The sequence below is a fragment of the Sciurus carolinensis genome, chromosome 4 (assembly GCF_902686445.1).
Source record: "Sciurus carolinensis chromosome 4, mSciCar1.2, whole genome shotgun sequence".
Taxonomy (NCBI): Eukaryota; Metazoa; Chordata; class Mammalia; order Rodentia; family Sciuridae; genus Sciurus; species Sciurus carolinensis.
In genome coordinates this window covers 6,078,626-6,098,115 of record NC_062216.1, presented here as the reverse complement: position 1 = coordinate 6,098,115, position 19,490 = coordinate 6,078,626, and the positions used below count along the sequence as shown (strand labels likewise).

Below are 19,490 nucleotides of genomic sequence, written 5' to 3'. Positions count from 1 at the left end.
TTGAAATCCTTGAGTTTTAACTAAGGCTTACCCAGGTAGAAAGACAAGGCAAAAAATCATTCCGAACCAAGGAAGCAAAGGTAGTAAGTACCAAATGCCATTTAGAGTATCTTGCATTAGTCAGGTTCCTAATCCTTATAGTTATTCCACCTGTCAATCTGAACATAATCCTAAAGAGGTTTTCCAAAGAAAGATTGACAAAGTGGTCCAGGGAAACAGCAAGTATCTAGGACCTAATCATTGGCAAATCAGGGAGCCTGAGTAGAGTGATGTGGTGCAATGGTGTGAGACACGGATTTACAGGAAATAGCCCCTGGGAGACTCCGTTGGTTTCAGTAGCTCACGTTTTGGTTCATGTCACTCTGGGGCAGTATAAAAGTCAAAGACCATGACAAGTCCTCACTACTCCTTCCCCTGGCATCCTGGGGGCTGCATCTCCTTCACTATTGTGCCTCCAGAAGCCATTTGTCTGACAACCTTCTCCCAGAAAAGAGCAGAGCAGAGGGATCTCAGGTTGTTTTCCCTTTTTCAGGTGTTTTTCAGATTTTGCTGGAAATATTAAAAGATTGGAGGAAAAGGAATGCCAGAGGTTTCAGTGCTGGTCTATGGATTGTTTCTTTTTAAATTGTGTGTCTTTTTACTGAGGGTCGCAAAAGAAATCTTACTGTAAACGGCTGGTTGATTTGCGGGTGTTGGTCTAATCTCCACTTCTTTGCCTAATTTATTATGAGCTCTATAGTTCTTCTGGCTTAGTTTGTGGGTCTTCTAAATACAGGACACTGTCCTCAACAATTGGATCCAATCTGAGTTCTCTTTCCCTGTTGCTGTCTACTAAGAATACTTAATTTCCAATTTTTGCTTAATTTTCAAGGATTCAGTTTCAAGATTTAGGTGAAAGAGGAGTGTGGAATGTGGGCATGCTTTTCCTGTTTCTGCATTCAGATAAAATGCTCTCTGTTTCTTCCCCTGGATAATGTTGCCCTTGGATTTGTGAGGTATAACCTGTTGGCTGCTAGGGTCATTTTCCTCTATCCCTAGATTTTATGGTGTTGTAAGCTCAAATGGGTGATGAACTCTGGCATCTTTTGGGTGGGCATGCAAGGAGATAAACATGCGATATTTGTTCTGCTCACAATTATGTGCAGAAATACATTTATTAATTTCCTTATGTCACCAAATTGCATCCCCACGTAGTAAACATATGTGTATCTAACAAATAATAGAATTATTGAAATCCTTGACTGTTAACTAAGGCTTCCTTAGGTAGAAAGACAAGATTTATAATCATTCAGAACACAGGAAGCAAAATTAGTAAGTACCAAATGCCATTTAGAGTATCTTGCATTTGTCAGTTTCCTAAGTCTTTATAGTCATTCCAACTGTTAAATCTGCATATAATCCTAAAGAGTTTTTGCCACAGAAAGATTGACAAAGTGGTCCAGAGAAACAGAAAGTATAGGGCCCAATGTTTAACAAATCAGGGACACTGAGTAGAGTCATGTGGTGTAACGGTGTGAGTTAGGGATTTCCAGAAAATGGCCCCTGTGAGATTCCATTGGTTTCAGTAGCTCACGTTTTCGATCACATCACTCTGGGGCAGTATAAAAGTCCAGGACCATGGCAAGTCCTCACTAGTCCTTCCCCTGGCATCCTGGAGGCTGCATCTCCTTCCCTGTTGCGCCTCAAGAAGCCACCTGTCTGACAAACTTTTCGCAGAAAGAGCAGAACATTGTGAATTCAAATTGGTTTCCCTTTTCCAGGTGTTTTTCAGATTGTTGCTGGAAATATTAATAGATTGGAGGAAAAGGAATGCCAGAGGTTTCAGTGCTGGGCTAAGGATTGTTTCATTTTAAATTGTGTGTCTTTCTACTGAGGGGGACAAAATGAATCTTACTGAAAATGGTTGGTGGATTTGGGGTGTTAATCTTATCTCCACTTCTTTGCCTAATTTATTATGAGCTCTATAGGACTTCTGGCTGAGTTTTTGGGTCTTCTAAATACAGGATCCTGTCCTCAGCAAACGGGGCCAATCTGAGATCTCCTTCCCTGTTGCTGTCTACACAGAACACTTAATTTCCCCTGTTTGCTTGATTTTCATGGACACAGTTTCAAGATTTATGGTAAAGAGGAGTGTGGAATGTAGGCATGCTTTTCCTGTTTCTGCATTCAGATGAAATGCTCTCAGTTCTTCCCCTGGATAACGTTGCCCTTGAATTTGTGAGCTATAAACTGTGGGTTGCTAGGGTCAGTTTCCTCTATCCCTAGATTTTCTGGTGTTGTAAGCACAAATGGTTGTTGGAGTCTAGCATCTTTTGGTAGGCCATGCAAGAGAAAATCAAGCGATATTCGTCCTGCTGACGATAATGTGCAGAAATACCTTTGTTGATTTCCTTAAGTCCAACCAAATTTCATGCCCAGGTAGTAAACATATATGTATCTTCCAAATAATAGAATTATTGAAGTCCTTGACTTTTAACTAAGCCTTCCTTAGGTAGAAAGACAAGACAAATAATCATTCAGAACTGAGGAAGCAAAATTAGTAAGTACCAAATGTCATTTAAAGTTTCTTGCATTTGTCAGGTTCCTAAGTCCTCAGTCTTTCCACCTGTCAAATCTGAACACAATCCTAAAGAATTTTTGCCACAGAAAGATTGACAAAGTGGTCCAGGAAAAAAGGCAAGTATCTAGGAGCCCAATGATTGGCAAATCAGGCACCCTGAGTAGAGTCATGTGGTGTAACAGTGCGAGTCACAGATTTCCAGGAAATGGCCTCTCGGAGATTCCATTGGTTTCAGTAGCTCATGTTTCGGATCACATCACCCTGGGCAGTATAAAAGTCCAGGACCATGACAAGTCCTCACTAGTCCTTCCCCTGGCATCCTGGAGGCTGCATCTCCTGCCCTGTTGTGTCTCCAGCAGCCACCTGTCTGACAACTTTCTCACAGAAAAGAGCAGAACATAGGGACTCAAGGTTGTTTCCCTTTTCCAGGTGTTTTCAGATTGTTGCTGGAAATATTAATAGATTGTAGGAAAAGGAATGCCGGAGGTTTTCAGTCCTGGGCTAAGGATTGTTTCATTTTATAATTGTGTGTCTTTTTACTGAGGGGCGCAAAATAAATCTTGCTGTAAACGTCTAGTGGATTTGGGGTGTTGGTCTTATCTGCACTTCTTTGCCTAATTTATTATGAGCTCTATAGGTCTTGTGGCTTAGTTTGTGGGTCTTCTAAATGCAGGACTCTGTCTTCAGGAATCGGGGCCAATCTGATTTCTCTTTCCCTGTTGCTGTCTACTCAGAAAACTTAAATTCTAATTTTTGCTTTATTTTCTTGGATTCAGTTTCAAGATATAGGTTAAAGAGGAGTGTAGAATGTGGGCACGCTTGTCTTGATTCTGCATCCAGATAAAATGCTCTCAGTTCTTCAACTGGATAATGTTGCCCTTGGATTTGTGAGCTATCAACTGTGGATTGCTAGGGTCAGTTTGCTCTATCCCTAGATTTTCTGGTGTTGTAAGCACAAATGGGTGATGGAGTCTGGCATCTTTTCGAAGGCCATGCATAGAGCTAATCAAGCGATATTCATCCTGCTGACGAATATGTGCAGAAATACATTTGTTGATTTCCTTATGTCCAACGAAATTACATCCCCATGTAGTAAACATATGTGTATGTAACCAATATGAGAATTATTGATATCTTGAATTTTAACTAAGGCTTCCTTAGATAGAAAGAAAAGATATATAATCATTCAGAACACAGGAAGCAAATTAGTCAGTACCAAATGCCATTTAGAGTACCTTGCATTTGTCAGGTTCCTAAGTACTTACAGTCATTCCACCTGTCAATCTGAACATAATCCTAAAGTTTTTCCACAGAAAGATTGACAAAGTGTTCCAGGGAAACAACAAGTATCTAGGACCCAATGCTTGGCAAATCAGGGACTCTGAGTAGAGTCATTTGCTGTAATGGTGTAAGTCAAGGATTACAGGAAATGGCCCCTGGGAGATTTTGTTGGTTTCAGTAGCTCACGTTTTGGATCACGATACCCTAGGGCAGTATAATACTCCAGGACCATGACAAGTCCTCACTAGTCCTTCCCCTGGCATCCTGCAGGGTGCATCTCCTACCCTATTGTGTCTCCAGCAGATACCTGTCTGACAAACTTCTCACAGAAAAGAGCAGAACAGAGGGATCTCAGGTTGTTTTTCCTTTTCCAGGTGTTTCTCAGATTGTTGCTGTAAATATTAATCAAATGGAGGAAAAGGAATGCCGGAGGTTTCAGTGCTGGGCTCAGGATTGTTTCATTTTATATTGTGTGTCTTTTTACTGAGGGGCGCAAAATAAATCTTGCTGTAAATGGCTGGTTGATTTGGGGTGTTGGTCTTATCTCCACTTCTTTGCCTAATTTATTATGATCTCTATAGGACTTCAGGCCAAGGTTGTGGGTCTTCTAAATACAGGACCCTGTCCTCAGCAATCGGGGCCAATCTGAGTTCTCTTTCACAGTTGCTGTCTACACAGAAAACTTAATTTCCATCTTCTCCTTGATTTCATGGATTCAGTTTCAAGATTTAGGTTAAAGAGGAGTGTGGAATGTGGGCACTCTTGTCCTGTTTCTGCATTCAGATAAAATGGTCTTGGTTCTTCCCCTAGATAATGTTGCCCTTGGATGTGTGAACAATAACCTGTGGGCTGCTAGGGTCAGTTTCCTCTATCCCTAGATTTTCTGGTGTTGTAAGCACAAATTGGTGATGGAGTGTGGCATTTTTGGGGAAGCCCTGCAAGGAGATATTCAAGCGATATTCATCCTGCTGATGATTATGTGCAGAAATACATTTATTAATTTCCTTATGTCCAACCAAATTGCATCCCCAGATAGTAAACATATGTGTATCCTACAAATAATAGTATTATTCAAATCCTTGTCTTTTAACTAAGGCTTCCTTAGGTAGAAACACAAGACATATAATCATCCGAACAGAGGAAGCAAATTTAGTAAATAACAAATGCCATTTAGAGTACCTTGATTTGATAGGTTCCTAAGTCTTTATAGTGATTCCACCTGTCAAATCTGAACATAATCCTAAAGAGTTATTGCCACAGAAAGATTGACAAAGTGGTCCAAACAACAGCAAGTTCTAGGACCCAATGTTTGGCAAATCAGGGACCCTGAGTGGAGTCATGTGGTGTAACGGTGTGAGTCACGGATTTACAGGAAATGGCCCCTGGGAGATTCCATTGGTTTCAGTAGCTCATATTTTGGATCAAGTCAATCTGGGGCAGTATAATAGTCCACGACCATGACAAGTCCTCACTAGTCCTTCCCCTGGTATGCTGGAGGCTGCATCTCTTGCACTTTTGTGCCTCCAGGAGTCCCTTGTCTGACAAACTTCTCACAGAAGAGAGCAGAACTGAGGGACCTCAGGTTGTTTTCCCTTCTCCAGGTGTTTTTCAGATTGTTGCTGGAAATATTAATCGAATGGAGGAAAAGGAATGCCGGAGGTTTCAGTGCTGGGATGAGGATTGTTTCATTTTATATTGTGTGTCTTTTTACTGAGAGGCGCAAAATATATCTTGCTGTAAATGGCTCGTGGATTTGGAGTGTTGGTCTTATCTCCACTTCTTTGCCTAATTTATTATGATCTCTATAGGACTTCTGGCTGAGGTTGTGGGTCTGCTAAATACAGTACCCTGTCCTCAGCAATCGGGGCCAATCTGAGTTCTCTTTCACAGTTGCTGTCTATTCAGAAAACTTAGTTTCCACCTTCTCCTTAATTTTCATGGATACAGTTTCAAGATTTATGTTAAAGAGGAGTGTGGAATGTGGGCACGCTTGTCCTGTTTCTGCATTCAGATAAAATGGTCTCAGTTCTTCCCCTGGATAATGTTGCCCTTGGATGTGTGAGCTAAAACCTGTGGGCTGCTAGGGTCAGTTTCCTCTATCCCTAGATTTTCTGGTGTTGTAAGCACAAATGGGTGATGGAGTGTGGTATTTTTGGGGAAGCCCTGCAAGGAGATATTCAAGCGATATTCTTCCTGCTGATGATTATGTGCAGAAAAACATTTGTTCATTTCCTTATGTCCAACCAAATTGCATCCCCAGGTAGTAAACATATGTGTATCTTACAAATAATAGAATTATTGAAATCCTTGACTTTTAACTAAGGCTTCCTTAGGTAGAAAGACAAGACATATAATCATTCAGATCAGAGGAAGCAAATTTAGTAAAGAACAAATGCCATTTAGAGTACCTTGCATTTGTCACTTTCCTAAGTCCTTATAGTCATTCTACCTGTGAAATCTGAACATAATCCTAAAGAGTTTTTGCCACAGAATGATTGACAATGTGGTCCAGGGAAACAGCAAGTATCTACGACCCAATGATTGGCTAATCACGGACCCTGAGTAGAGTCATTTGGTGTAACGGTGTGAGTCACGGATTTCCTGGAAATGGCCCCTGGGAGATTCCATTGGTTTCAGTAGCTCATGTTTTGGATCACGTCATTATGGGGCTGTATAAAAGTCCAGAACCATGACAAGTCCTCCCTAGTCCTTCCCCTGGCATCCTGGAGGCTGCATCTCCTTCCCTTTTGTGCTTCCAGAAACCACGTGTCTGACAACTTTCTCACAGAAAAGAGCAGAACAGTGGGACCTCAAGTTGCTTTTCCTTTTCCAGGTGATTTTCAGATTTTTCTGGAAATATTAATCGAATGGAGGAAAAGGAATTCTGGAGGTTTCAGTCCTGGGCTAAGGATTGCTTCATTTTAAAATGTGTGTCTTTCTACTGAGGGGCACAAAATGAATCTTGCTGAAAAGTCTGGTGGATTTGGGGTGTTGGTCTTATCTGCACTTCTTTACCTAATTTATAATGAGCTGTATAAGTCTTCTGGCTTATTTTGTGTATCTTCTAATTACAGGATCCTGTCCTCAGCACAAAGGTCCAGTCTGAGTTCTCTTTCCTGGTTGCTGTCTACACAGAATACTTAATTTCCAACTTTTCCTTGATTTTCATGGATTCAGTTTCAAGATTTAGGTTAAAGAGGATTGTGGAATGTAGGCAGGCTTCTCCTGTTTCTGCATTCAGATGAAATGCTCTCAGTTCTTCCCCTGGATAATGTTGCCCTTGGATTTGTGAGCTATAAACTGTGGGCTACTAGGGTCAGTTTCCTCTATCCCTAGATTTTCTGGTGTTGTAAGCTCAAAAGGGTGATGAACTCTGGCATCTTTTAGGGGGTCATGCACAAGATAAACAAGCAATATTTGTCCAGCTCATGATTATGTGCAGAAATACATTTATTAATTTCCTTATGTTGAACCAAATTGCATCCCCAGGTAGTAAACATATGTGTATCTAACAAATAATAGAATTATTGAAATCCTTGACTTTTAACTAAGGCTTCCTTAGGTAGAAAGACAAGAAAAATAACCATTCAGAACAGAGGAAGCAAAATTAGTAAGTACCAAATGCCATTTAGTGCATCTTGCATTTGTCATGATCCTAAGTCCTTATAGTCTTTCTAATTGTCAAATCTGAACATAATCCTAAACAGTTTTTGCCACAAAAAGATTGACAAAGTGGTCCAGGGAAACAGTAAGTATCTAGGACCCAATAATTGTAAAATCAAGGACCCTGAGTAGAGTCATGTGGTGTAACGGTGTGAGTCAATCACAGATTTACAGGAAATGGCTCCTGGGAATTGCCGTTGCTTTCCGTAGTTCACGTTTTGGATCACGTCACTCTGGGCAGTATAAAAGTCCAGGACCATGAAGAGTCCTCACTAGTCCTTCCCCTGGCATCCTGGAAGCTGCATCTCCTTCCCTGTTGTGCCTCCAGAAGCCACCTGTCTGACAAACTTCTCGCAGAAAAGAGCAGAACAGTGGGACTTCAAATTGGTTTCCCTTTTCCAGGTGTTTTTCAGATTGTTGCTGGAAATATTAATAGATTGGAGGATAAGGAATGCCAGAGGTTTTAGTGCTGGGCTAAGTATTGTTTCTTTTTAAACTCTGTGTGTTTTTACTGAGAGGCTCAAAGTAAATCTTGTTGTAATTGGCTGGTGGATTTTGGGTGTTGGTCTTATCTGCACTTCTTTGCCAAATTTATTATGAGCTCTATAGGTCTTCTGGATTAGTTTGTGATTCTTCTAAATACAGGACCCTGTCCTTAGGAATCGGGGCCAATCTGAGTTCTCTTTCCTGGTTGCTGTCTATACAGAATACTGAATTTCCATCTTTTCCTTGATTTTCATGGATTCAGTTTCAAGATTTAGGTTAAAGAGGATTGTGGAATGTAGGCAGGCTTGTCCTGTTTCTGCATTCAGATAAAATGCTCTCAGTTCTTCCCCTGGATAATGTTGCCCTTGGATTTGTGAGCTATAAACTGTGGGCTGATAGGGTCAGTTTCCTGTATCCCTAGATTTTCTGGTGTTGTAAGCACAAGTGAGTGATGGAGTCTGGCATCTTTTGGGGAGCCATGCATGAGATAAACAAGCAATATTTGTTCTGCTTATGATTATGTGCAGAAATACATTTATTAATTTCCTTATGTCCAACCAAATTGCATCCCCAGGTGTAAACATATGTGTATCTAACAAATAATAGAACTATTGAAAGCCTTGAGTTTTAACTAAGGCTTCCTTAGGTAGAAAGACAAGGCAAAAAATCATTCAGAACAGAGGAAGAAAAATTAGTAAGTATCAAATGCCATTTAGAGTATCTTGCATTTTTCAGGTTCCTAAGTCCTTATAGTTATTCCACCTGTCAAATCTGAACATAATCCTAAAGAGTTTTTGCCACAAAAATATTGACAAAATTGGCAAGCGAAACAGCAAGTATCTAGGTCCCAATGATTTGCAAATCAGGAACACTGACTAGAGTCATGTGGTGTAATGGTGTGAGTCACGGATTTACAGGAAATGGCCCCTGGGAGATTCCATTGGTTTCAGTAGCTCACATTTTGGTTCACATCACTCTGGGGCAGTATAAAAGTCCAGGACCATGAAAAGTCCACATTAGTCCTTCCCCTGGAATCCTGGAAGCTGCATCACCTTCCCTGTTGTGCCTCCAGCAGCCACCTGTCTGTCAACCTTCTCACAGAAAAGAACAGAAAAGTGGGATCTCAATTTGGTTACCCTTTTCCAGGTGTTTTACAGATAGTTGCTGTAAATATTAATAGATTGGAGGAAAAGGAATGGCAGAGGTTTCAGTGCTGGGCTAAGGATTGTTTCTTTTTAAATTGTTTGTCTTTCTACTGAGGGGCACAAAATAAACCTTGCTTTAGATGGCTGGTAGATTTGGGGTGTTGGTATCATCTGCACTTCTGTGCCTAATTTATTATGAGCTCTATAGGTCTTCTGGCTTATTTTGTGTATCTTCTAAATACAGGATCCTGTCCTCAGCACAAAGGGCCAATCTGAGTTCTCTTTCCCTGTTGCTGTCTACACAGAATACTGAATTTCCAACTTTTGCTTGATTTTCATGGATACGGTTTCAAGGTTTAGGTTAAAGAGGAGTGTGAAATGTGGGTACACTTGTCCTGTTACTGTATTTACATAAAATGGTCTCTGTTCTTCCCCTGGATAATGTTGCCCTTGGATTTGTGAGCTATAACTTGTGCACTGCTGGGGTCAGTTTCCTCTATCCCTAGATTTTCTGGTGTTGAAGCAAAAATGGGTGATGGAGTCTGCCATCTTTTGGAAGGCCATAAAAGGAGATAATCAAGTGTTATTCGTTCTGCTGACGATTATGTGCAGAAATACATTTATTGATTTCCTTATGTCCAACCAAATTGCATCCCCAGGTGTAAACATATGTGTATCTAACAAATAATAGAATTATTGAAATCCTTGAGTTTTAACTAAGGCTTCCGTAGGTAGAAAGATAAGACATATAATCATTCAGAACACAGGAAGCAAAATTAGTGAGTACCAAATGACATTTAGAGTATCTTGCATTTGTCAGGTTCCGAAGTCCTTATTGTCATTCCACCTGCCAAATCTGAACATAATCCTAAAGAGTTTTGTCACAGAAAGATTGACAAAGTGGTCCAGGGAAACAGCAAGTATCTAGGACCCAATCATTGGCAAATCAGGGACCCAGAGAAGAGTCATGTTGTATAATGGTGTGAGTCACGGATTTACAGGAAATGGCCCCTAGGAGATTCCATTGGTTTCAGTAGCTCACGTTTTGGATCACGTCAACCTGGGACAGTATAAAAGTCCAGACCATAACAAGTCCTCACTAGTCCTTCCCCTGGCTTCCTGGAGGCAGCATCTCCTGCACTGTTGTGTCTCCAGCAGCCACCTGTCTCACAACCTTCTCACAGAAAAGAGCAGAACAGAGGGATCTCAGGTTGTTTTCCCTTTTCCAGGTATTTTTCAGATTTTTGCTGGAAATATTAAAAGATTGGAGGAAAAGGAATGCCGGAGGTTTCAGTCCTGAGCTAAGGATTGTTTCATTTTATATTGTGTGTCCTTTTACTGAGGGGCACAAAATAAATCTTGCTATAAATGGCTGGTTGATTTGGGGTGTTGGTATTATCTGCACTTCTTTGCCTAATTTATTATGAGCTCTATAGGTCTTCTGACTTAGTTTGTGGGTCTTCTAAATGCAGGACCCAGTCCTTAGCAATCGGGTCCAATCTGAGTTCTCTTTGCCTGTTGCCGACTACTCAGAATACTTACTATCCAATTTTTGCTTGATTTTCAAGGATACAGTTTCAAGATTTATGTTAAAGAGGAGTGTGGAATGTGGGTACGCTTGTCCTTTTTCTGTATTCAGATAAAATGCTCTCTGTTCTTCCCCTGGATAATGTTGCCCTTGAATTTGTGAGCTATAAACTGTGGGCTGCTAGGGTCAGTTTCCTCTATCCCTAGATTTTATGGTGTTGTAAGCTCAAATGGGCGATGAACTCCTGCATCTTTTGGTGGGGCATGCATGAGAAAAACAAGTGATATTTGTTCTGCTCACAATTTTGTGCAGAAATACATTTATTAATTTCCTTATGTCTAACCAAATTGCATCCCCAGGTGTAAACATATGTGTATCTAACAAATAATAGAATTATTGAAATCCTTGACTTTTAACTAAGGCTTCCCCAGGTAGAAAGACAAGGCAAAAAATCATTCAGAACAGAGGAAGCAAAATTAGTAAGTACCAAATGCCATTTAGAGTATCTTGCATTTGTCAGGTTCCTAATCCTTATAGTTATTCCACCTGTCAATCTGAACATAATCCTAAAGAGTTTTGCCACAGAAAGATTGACAAAGTGGTCCAGGGAAACAGCAAGTATCTAGGACCCAATCATTGGCAAATCAGGGAGCCTGAGTAGTCATGTGGTGTAATGGTGTGAGTCACGGAATTTATAGAAAGTGTCCCCTGGGAGATTCCATTGGTCTCAGTAGCTCACGTTTTGGTTCAAGTCTCTCTGGGGCAGTATAAAAGTCCAGGACCATGACAAGTCCTCAATAGTCTTTCCCCTGGCATCCTGGAGGCTGCATTTCCTTCACTATTGTGCCTCCAGCAGCCACATGTCTGACAACCTTCTCACAGAAAATAGCAGAACACAGGGATCTCAGGTTGTTTTCCCTTTTCAGGTGTTTTTCAGATTTTTGCTGGAAATATTAATAGATTGGAGGAAAAGGAATGCCAGAGGTTTAAGTGCTGGGCTCAGGATTGTTTCTTTTTAAATTGTGTGTCTTTTTAGTGAGGGGCCCAAAAAAATCTTGCTGTAAAGGGCTGGTTGATTTGGGGTGTTGCTCTTTTCTCCACCTCTTTGCCTAATTTATTATGAGCTCTATAGGACTTCTGGCTTTTTTTGGGTCTTCTAAATACAGGACCCTTTCCTCAGCAATTGGGTCCAATCTGAGTTCTCTTTCCCTGTTGCCATCTACTAAGAATACTTAATTTCCAATTTTTGCTTGATTTTCAAGGATTCAGTTTCAAGATTTAGGTTAAAGAGGAGTGTGGAATGTGGGCACGCTTTTCCTGTTTCTGCATTCAGATAAAATTGTCTCGGTTCTTCCCTTGGATAATGTTGCCCTTGGATTTGTGAGGTATAACTTGTGGGCTGCTAGGGTTAGTTTCCTCTATCCCTAGATTTTCTGGTGTTGTAAGCTCAAATGGGTTGTGAACTATGGCATCTTTTGGGGAGCATTCATGAGATAAAAAAGCGATATTTGTCTCCTCACGTTTATGTTCAGAAATACATTTATTAATTTCCTTATGTCCAACCAAATTGCATCCCCAGGTGTAAACATATGTTTTTCTAAAAAATAATAGAATTTTTGAAATCCTTGACTGTTAACTAAGGCTTCCTTAGGAAGAAAGACAAGACAAAGAATCATTCAGAACAGAGGAAGCAATATTTGTAAGTACCAAATGCCATTTAGAGTATCTTGCATTTGTCAGGTTCCTAAGTCCTTATAGTTATTCCACCTGTCAAATCTCAGCATAATGCTAAAGAGATTTCGCCACAGAAAGATTGACAAAGTGTTCCAGGGAAACAGCAAGTATCTAGGATCCAATGATTGGCAAATCAGTGACCCTGAGTAGAGTCATGTGATGTAATGGTGTGAGTCACGGATTTACAGGAAATGGCCCCTGGGAGATTCTGTTGTTTTCAGTAGCTCACGTTTTGGATCACGTCACTCTGAGGCAGTATAAAAGTCCAGGACCATGACAATTCCTCACTAGTCCTTCCCCTGGCATCCTGGAGGCTGCATCTCCTTCCCTGTTGTGCCTCCAGAAGCCACCTGTCTGAGAAACTTCTCACAGAAAAGAGCAGAACAGTGGGACCTCAAATTGGTTTCCGTTTTCCAGGTGTTTTTCAGACTGTGGCTGGAAATATTAATAGATTGGAGGAAAAGGAAGCCAGAGTTTTCAGTGCTGGACTAAGGATTGTTTCTTTTTAAATTATGTGTCTTTTTACTGAGGGGCACAAAATAAATCTTTCTGTAAATGGCTGATGGATTATCAGTGTTGGTGTTTTCTGCCCTTCTTTGCCTAATTTATTATGAGCTCTATAAGTCTTCTGGCTTAGTTTGTGGGTCTTCTAAATACAGGACCCTGTCCTCAGGAATCGGGGCCAATCTGATTTCTCTTTCCCTTTTGCTGTCTACTCAGAAAACTTAATTTCCAACTTTTGCTTGATTTTCTTGGATTCAGTCTCAAGATTTAGGTTAAAGAGGAGTGTGGAATTTGGGCACACTTGTCTTGTTTCTGCATTCAGATAAAATGCTCTCAGTTCTTCCCCTGGATAATGTTGCCCTTGAATTTGTGAGGTATAAACTGTGGGCTGCTAGGGTCAGTTTCCTCTATCCCTAGATTTTCTGGTGTTGTAAGCACAAATGGGTGATGGAGTCTGGCATCTTTTTGGAGGCCATGCATGGAGATAATCAAGCGATATTTATCCTGCTGATGAATATGTGCAGAAATACATTTGTTGATTTCCTTATGTCCAACCAAATTGCATCCCCAGGTAGTAAACATATGTGTATCTTACAAATAATAGAATTACTGAAATCCTTGAATTTTAACTGAGGCTTCCTTAGGTAGAAAAGATATTTAATCATTCAGAACACAGGAAGCAAAATTATTAAGTACCAAATGCCATTTAGAGTATCTTGCATTTGTCAGGTTACTAAGTCATTTTAGTCATTCCACCTGTCAAATCTGAACATAATCTTAAAGATTTTTGCCACAGAAAGATTTACTAAGTGGTCCAGGGAAGTAGCAAGTATCTAGGACCCAATGATTGGCAAATTAGTGACCCCGGGTAGAATCATGTGGTGCAATGGTGTGAGTCACGGATTTACAGGAAATGGCCCCTGGGAGATTCCGTTGGTTACAATAGCTCACCGCGTTATGGTTCACGTCACTCTTGGGCAGTATAAAAGTCCAGGACCATGACAAGTCCTCCCTAGTCCTTCCCCTGGCATCCTGGAGGCAGCATCTCCTGCCCTGTTGTACCTCTGGAAGCCACCTGCCTGACAACCTTCTCACAGAAAAGAGCAGAACAGTGGGACCTCATATTGATTTCCCTTTTCAGGTGTTTTTCAGTTTTTTACTGGAAATATTAATAGATTGGAGGAAAAGGAATGCAGGAGGTTTCAGTGCTGGGCTAAGGATTGTTTCATTTTAAATTGTGTGTCTTTCTACTGAGGGGCACAAAATAAATCTTGGTGATGGATTTGGGTTGTTGACCTTGTCTCCAGTGCTTGCCTCATTCATTATGAGCTCTATAGGTCTTCTGGCTGAGTTTGTGGGTCTTCTAAATACAGGATCCTATCCTCAGCCAACGGGGCCATCTTGCGTTCTCTTTCCCTGTTTCTGTCTACTCAGGATACTTAATTTCCATCTTTTGCTTGATTTTCATGGCTATAGTTTGAGGTTTTGATCGAAGAGGAGTGTGGTTTGTGATCATGCTTGTCCTGTTTCTGTGTTCAGATAAAATGCTCTCGGTTCTTCTCCTGGATAATATTGCCCTTGGATTCATCGGCTATAGCCTGTGGGCTTCTGATGTCAGTTCCCTCTATTCCTAGTTTTTCTGGTTTGTAAACACGAATGGGTGCTGGACTCTGGCAACTGGTTTTGGGCATGTGAGGAGATCTTCATGGGATTTTTGTCCTCCTGACAATTATGTGCAGTAATACACTTACTGATTGCCTTATGTCAAACCAAACTTACTCACCCAAGGAAAAAACTAATGTGATCACTAGTGTACTACATATAAAATATGCTTTTGAATGCAGTTGGTCAGACTTTTCTCATGAAATTCTGCATCTGTTTTCAGCAAGGATATTGATCTGCAGCTGATTTCATTGAGATTTTTTTTTTCTAGCTCAGTTATCTTTTCCAAAATGTGGTCTCTGTTTCATGATCACTGTCCTTTGTGTCCTTTTTTCATTTGTACTGTGATATTTATTACCTTCTTCTGATTCTGATTTGGTCATTCATAGCCTTGTTCCTTTTTTATGAACTGGAGATAACAAAGTAGATTACTAATTTGGGACTTCTGAAAGTTTTTGCAATGTAGGCAGCTCATGAAGGTACTGCTCAGCACTGCTCTTGCTGTAAGCCCCAAGTTTGATGTGTTGCTTTTTGATTTTCCTGTGATTGAAGCAATTTGTAAAATTCCCTCCACACTTTTCAAGAGTCTCAGATTTTGTCAAAGGGGAGTTTTTCCATTTTGACCTAGTTGATAACTCCTATTCTTTCTTTTGCTGCTGATTTGCAGTTTTATTCCATTGTGATCAGAATAGATGAATGATACTGTTTTCAAGTGTTTTGTAACTGTTGGACATTGATGTCAGGCTTAATATATCCCATGGATATTTAGAGCCTAAATAATTCATTTGTTCATACATAGGGCACATATTCTCATTCCAAATTTACTAGTACTGTAGTTAAATACTGGGGAGCTAATATAATGCAGCAAGTAGAATCCAGACCATCACCTTCATCTACCAAAGCTAACACAAGACAGTATCTTCATGAATGCATGCTGTGAAGATCACTTCTGGTGATATTTAATATAGCAGTGAATACTTTGGAAGGGTAACTGTTGTGCTTTTCATTTTCAAGGATGTGCATAAGGGGCTTCCATCCATCCATCCTTGTAACAATCATTATTTCATAATTGTGGGGAAAAACAGTTGTTCATATCTCTAATGCACTGTGTTATAAAGGAAATGAGCATATTGTCTAGAATCAGTCACCCAATGCAAATCTAAAATAAGCATCCATATATGATGTGTCAGAGTCCTAGCAAGGTCCCCTCCTAGGGCCAGGTACCTGTAGCTGTGGAAAAAGACACATCTGGGAATGGAGCATTGCACTCTGGGAAATAGAATTTCCTCAGTGGTTGTGAGGGTTGCTCAACACTACAATGTAAACAAAGTCCAATGGACATACCATTTCTTTGTGGTCATGAATATATTTGTCTTCTCTCCATTACTCAGGACACCCAAATCTCAGCCTCTGAGGAAGAAAGACCTGACATCAAGAACATGAGGCAGTGGGAAGGTCGTTCCTCACAGCCTCCATCCCAAAGGTTCATTAAAACCCAGACTGATAAGCTCCAGCAGAGGAGAGCTGTGGGGCAGAGGGCTACCCCACTAGAGGAGGAAAACCCCCAGGTAAGTGGAGGCCTGGAAGAGTCAGGAGCCTGGGGGTAGCAAGGGTCAGAGTCTGGCTCAGATATTGCTGATTTGGTCTCTACAACTCAAATCTCCTGCTAAAACCCATGAAGGCCAGGCCAGGTACCTGCTCACAGGTAAATGAGCCCGTTCATATGATGTGATGAGATATCTTCCATCCAAATTAGGAGCATATTCAGCCATGTTTATTACTTTTCTTGAATTCTGGCTCAGTATCATCACCTTTGGAACATTCAATTCTTCCTACTAGGGATTCTAACAACATATGCTTTCCAAAGAACTTCAGCAATCCTGGCGATCATATAAATTCCTGGTGCACATGTCTGCATCTGTAATCTGAAACAAAGCTTAACTTAGTCTTGAAAATCCATCTGAACCTTGACACTGCAGAGCTGGATTTGTTTGTGCTGACTTGTCTTTTTGCACCCACAGGTCAAGTGCAAGGACTGTGGGGCCTTTGGACACACTTCAAGGAGCAGAAGATGCCCCATGAAGTGCTGGGATGGGGCACTGGCCCCACAACACTTGGGCCCAAAGAAGGAGAAGGAGAACCAGACACCAAGGCAGCTTGAGACTCTCCATGACACAGAAAGCTTTAAGCAGCTTGAGAGAAGGAAAGACCAGGGGCAAAGGTGAGTAATGGGTAGGGGGATCCAAGCTGGGGCACTGAAGTCAAAGGGATGGTGTCCTTCCTCCTCCACAGAATGATCACAGCTATGTGCAATGACAGGGTAAGTGGAAAACAATTAGGTAAGGACATCACTTCAGAATGCCACACCCTGGATGCCACTCTGCTCCCATGCCTCCAGTAAGGGGCAGGATTCAGGGCTCTCTAGGAACATGACCATGATAAGCACAAAAGCAATGAGTCCTTGTGATTCAACTTAGTGGAAAATGAGAAGGACAGGCTGGAGTTACAGAGTGGGCGTGACATAAGGGAAGGCACAGATCTAGGAACTGTCAAACCATATCAGACCAAACACTAAGGGAAATGGGACATGAACATTTACTTCCTGCTCTGGATTCATCCAAATACCTTGGTTTGTTCTGCAGGCAAGAAGAGCAGCCAAGGAAGTCTCTGCTCCAAAGAATTCCTAGGAGACTTCAGGGGAGGCAGCAACCAAATTGGGAGGAAAGGAAAGAATCCAGTTCCTCTCTGAGGGTGAGTATCTCCATGCTGGGCTGCTCTTTTTCTGCTCTGGATAAACTTGATTTCTTCCTGTTCCATTTCCCTGCTGCTGAGGGACTTGCTATAGCTTATTAAGGGCAATGTGCCTCAGGCTTGTGTGTATTTCAGGTATGGTGTTTGCAATACTTTGTGGGATTCCTTCCATATATCTCCTCATTAGGAATGGGAGTGCATATGGACCAAGTTCATTCTGGTGTCTGAAAGGATAGAATGTACTCTGCAGGAATATTCTTAGTGAAAGTGGGTGAACACTCTGAGCTGTGGTATGAAATCTCCTCAGCCATCGCACTCTGCTCAAAGGAGCATTAGCCATCTGCATCACACAAAATAACACATTAAGCAGCCTTTTACATCTCAAACAATGAGGCCCAATGTTAAGAATGGGATATTTTCCAATATGCCCTGAAACATGTCAGGTTGATATTATAGTTGGTGTTCTACTAATGATCACTGAGTTGGAGCGTGCCTTTTACTTTAGGTGACTGATGAATTGTCTTACTCTTGAATTTCATGTTCTGTAGTGCTTTGCCTATTTGCTTTTCATTTTTTCTTGACAGCAAGTACTAATGAATGCTTTATGTGCATGTCTTGTCATCCAGCAAACCAGCAGGCCACCGCCCATCCAAATACCCTGCAAGAGTTCTGTCCTGGGACCTGCATTGGAGAGTCAGCCACCTGTCAAGAACACTGATGAGAGACCCATCCTCCCTACAGGGAAACTCTTCCGAAGAAATGAACATGATTTCTACTCCATCCCTGTGCCCATGAAAGGACAGGAGGTAGCCATCACTGGCACCAGCCAGCCAGCAGTAAGGTGGTCTGGCAGAACACTGCCCTCCATGTGAAGGGAGCAGATGAAAAGCCAGAGGCGACTCCCTTAATGTGGCCCAGGCTATCTCTAAAAGCCATGTGGTGGGCCAGGTGCTCCATACTCAATCCATTGCCAGGGTCCCTGATGCGAGCAAACGGCTCTTTTGCAGGCTACAGCATGGAGAGCAGCCCAGGTCCCCACACTCAGTGTCAGGGCCCCCATCAAGAGACATGCCCAGGATCCTGTCAAGGCAATCCAGCATGCCCCAAAGAAACTTAGAGGCAACCCCAGCCTGACTCCATATTGGAGCACTGAAAGTCCAGGCGTGGAGGTTTACACATCTGTGCAGTGTCTGCCTTCTACAAGTGGACTCAGATTCAAAGTGTCACCCCACGTGACCAGGAAAACTCCACCCCATGGTTCCAGCATGGATCTTCACCCTCCAAGGAAAAGCCCTGTCCTGAATCCTGTCCCACCCTGCACCAAGTCCAATCCTCCAGCGGCCAGCTGTGTTCCACGACAGACCCTCAGAATGGTCTTCATGAGACTGCAACATGACTGTTGGAGCTCCAGGTTCATTATGACTCCCCCTTCCTCTCCCCCTTCAAAGCCCAATGCTCCTGCTATGAGCGCCCCTTTTCTTGACAAGTCTAAGGGACACAGTTCCCATGTGCCTGTGAGTTGCCTCTATGAGGACATTCAGGTTTCCTCCTCCTCTGAGGACAGTGACATGGAGTGAGGCACTCCATGGCTAGGAAGACTCACCTTCTGGTCTCAAGGGACTTGGAGAGGACTATGGGACTGAGGTGCAGGGAGCGGCTGCACCTGGGTCATAGGACCTCCCCACGTATGTGGCAGATGCAAATTTGGGGACTGCATAGAGTGCTGGAGCAGACACAGACATTGGCTCTGAATGACAGAAGATTCAGATGTGACTTGTCAACTGGCTGTGAAGGATTGTATGTACACTCCATAGAATGTAAAATGGAGGTGATATGCACGTGTATGTATTGAACTATAGTGTAACTAGGAGGTTCGGGTGACTCCCTGTTGTCCTGTGACTGAATTGAGGGCAAACAATGGCTGATAACTGGGACCTCTGTCTTTGTAGCTGTGTCCTGGCTTGTGATGGGAGGGCTTGACTGTAGAGTATGTCAGTAGAAACCATTGGGGACAGTTTCCTTGGCATTACTCATTGTGCTCATTTACTTTCTTTGCAAACATGTACTTAAGTTTCATTTCAATCCTAATAAAAGTCTGTCCTGGACCATGCTCTTTGGGGTAGGCTCTTGTTTGGGAGGGGAGCCACATCCAGGTTAGATACACATTCTCATCTGT

At 41.9% G+C, this 19,490-nt stretch overlaps 1 protein-coding gene across 1 annotated transcript in view; it reads left to right on the top strand.

Moving 5' to 3' along the window:
* The window catches only part of LOC124982246 (putative protein FAM90A14P), a 93,008-nt gene extending 74,117 nt beyond the window's left edge, over nt 1-18,891 (top strand). Inside the window, exons 3-8 of the mRNA XM_047548549.1 lie at nt 14,441-14,514; nt 15,955-16,131; nt 16,585-16,784; nt 17,206-17,314; nt 17,941-18,150; nt 18,322-18,891. Coding sequence (XP_047404505.1) covers nt 14,441-14,514; nt 15,955-16,131; nt 16,585-16,784; nt 17,206-17,314; nt 17,941-18,150; nt 18,322-18,891 — 1,340 coding nt within the window. The remainder of the gene's footprint in view (nt 1-14,440; nt 14,515-15,954; nt 16,132-16,584; nt 16,785-17,205; nt 17,315-17,940; nt 18,151-18,321) is intronic.
* Nucleotides 18,892-19,490: the final 599 nt, after the last annotated feature.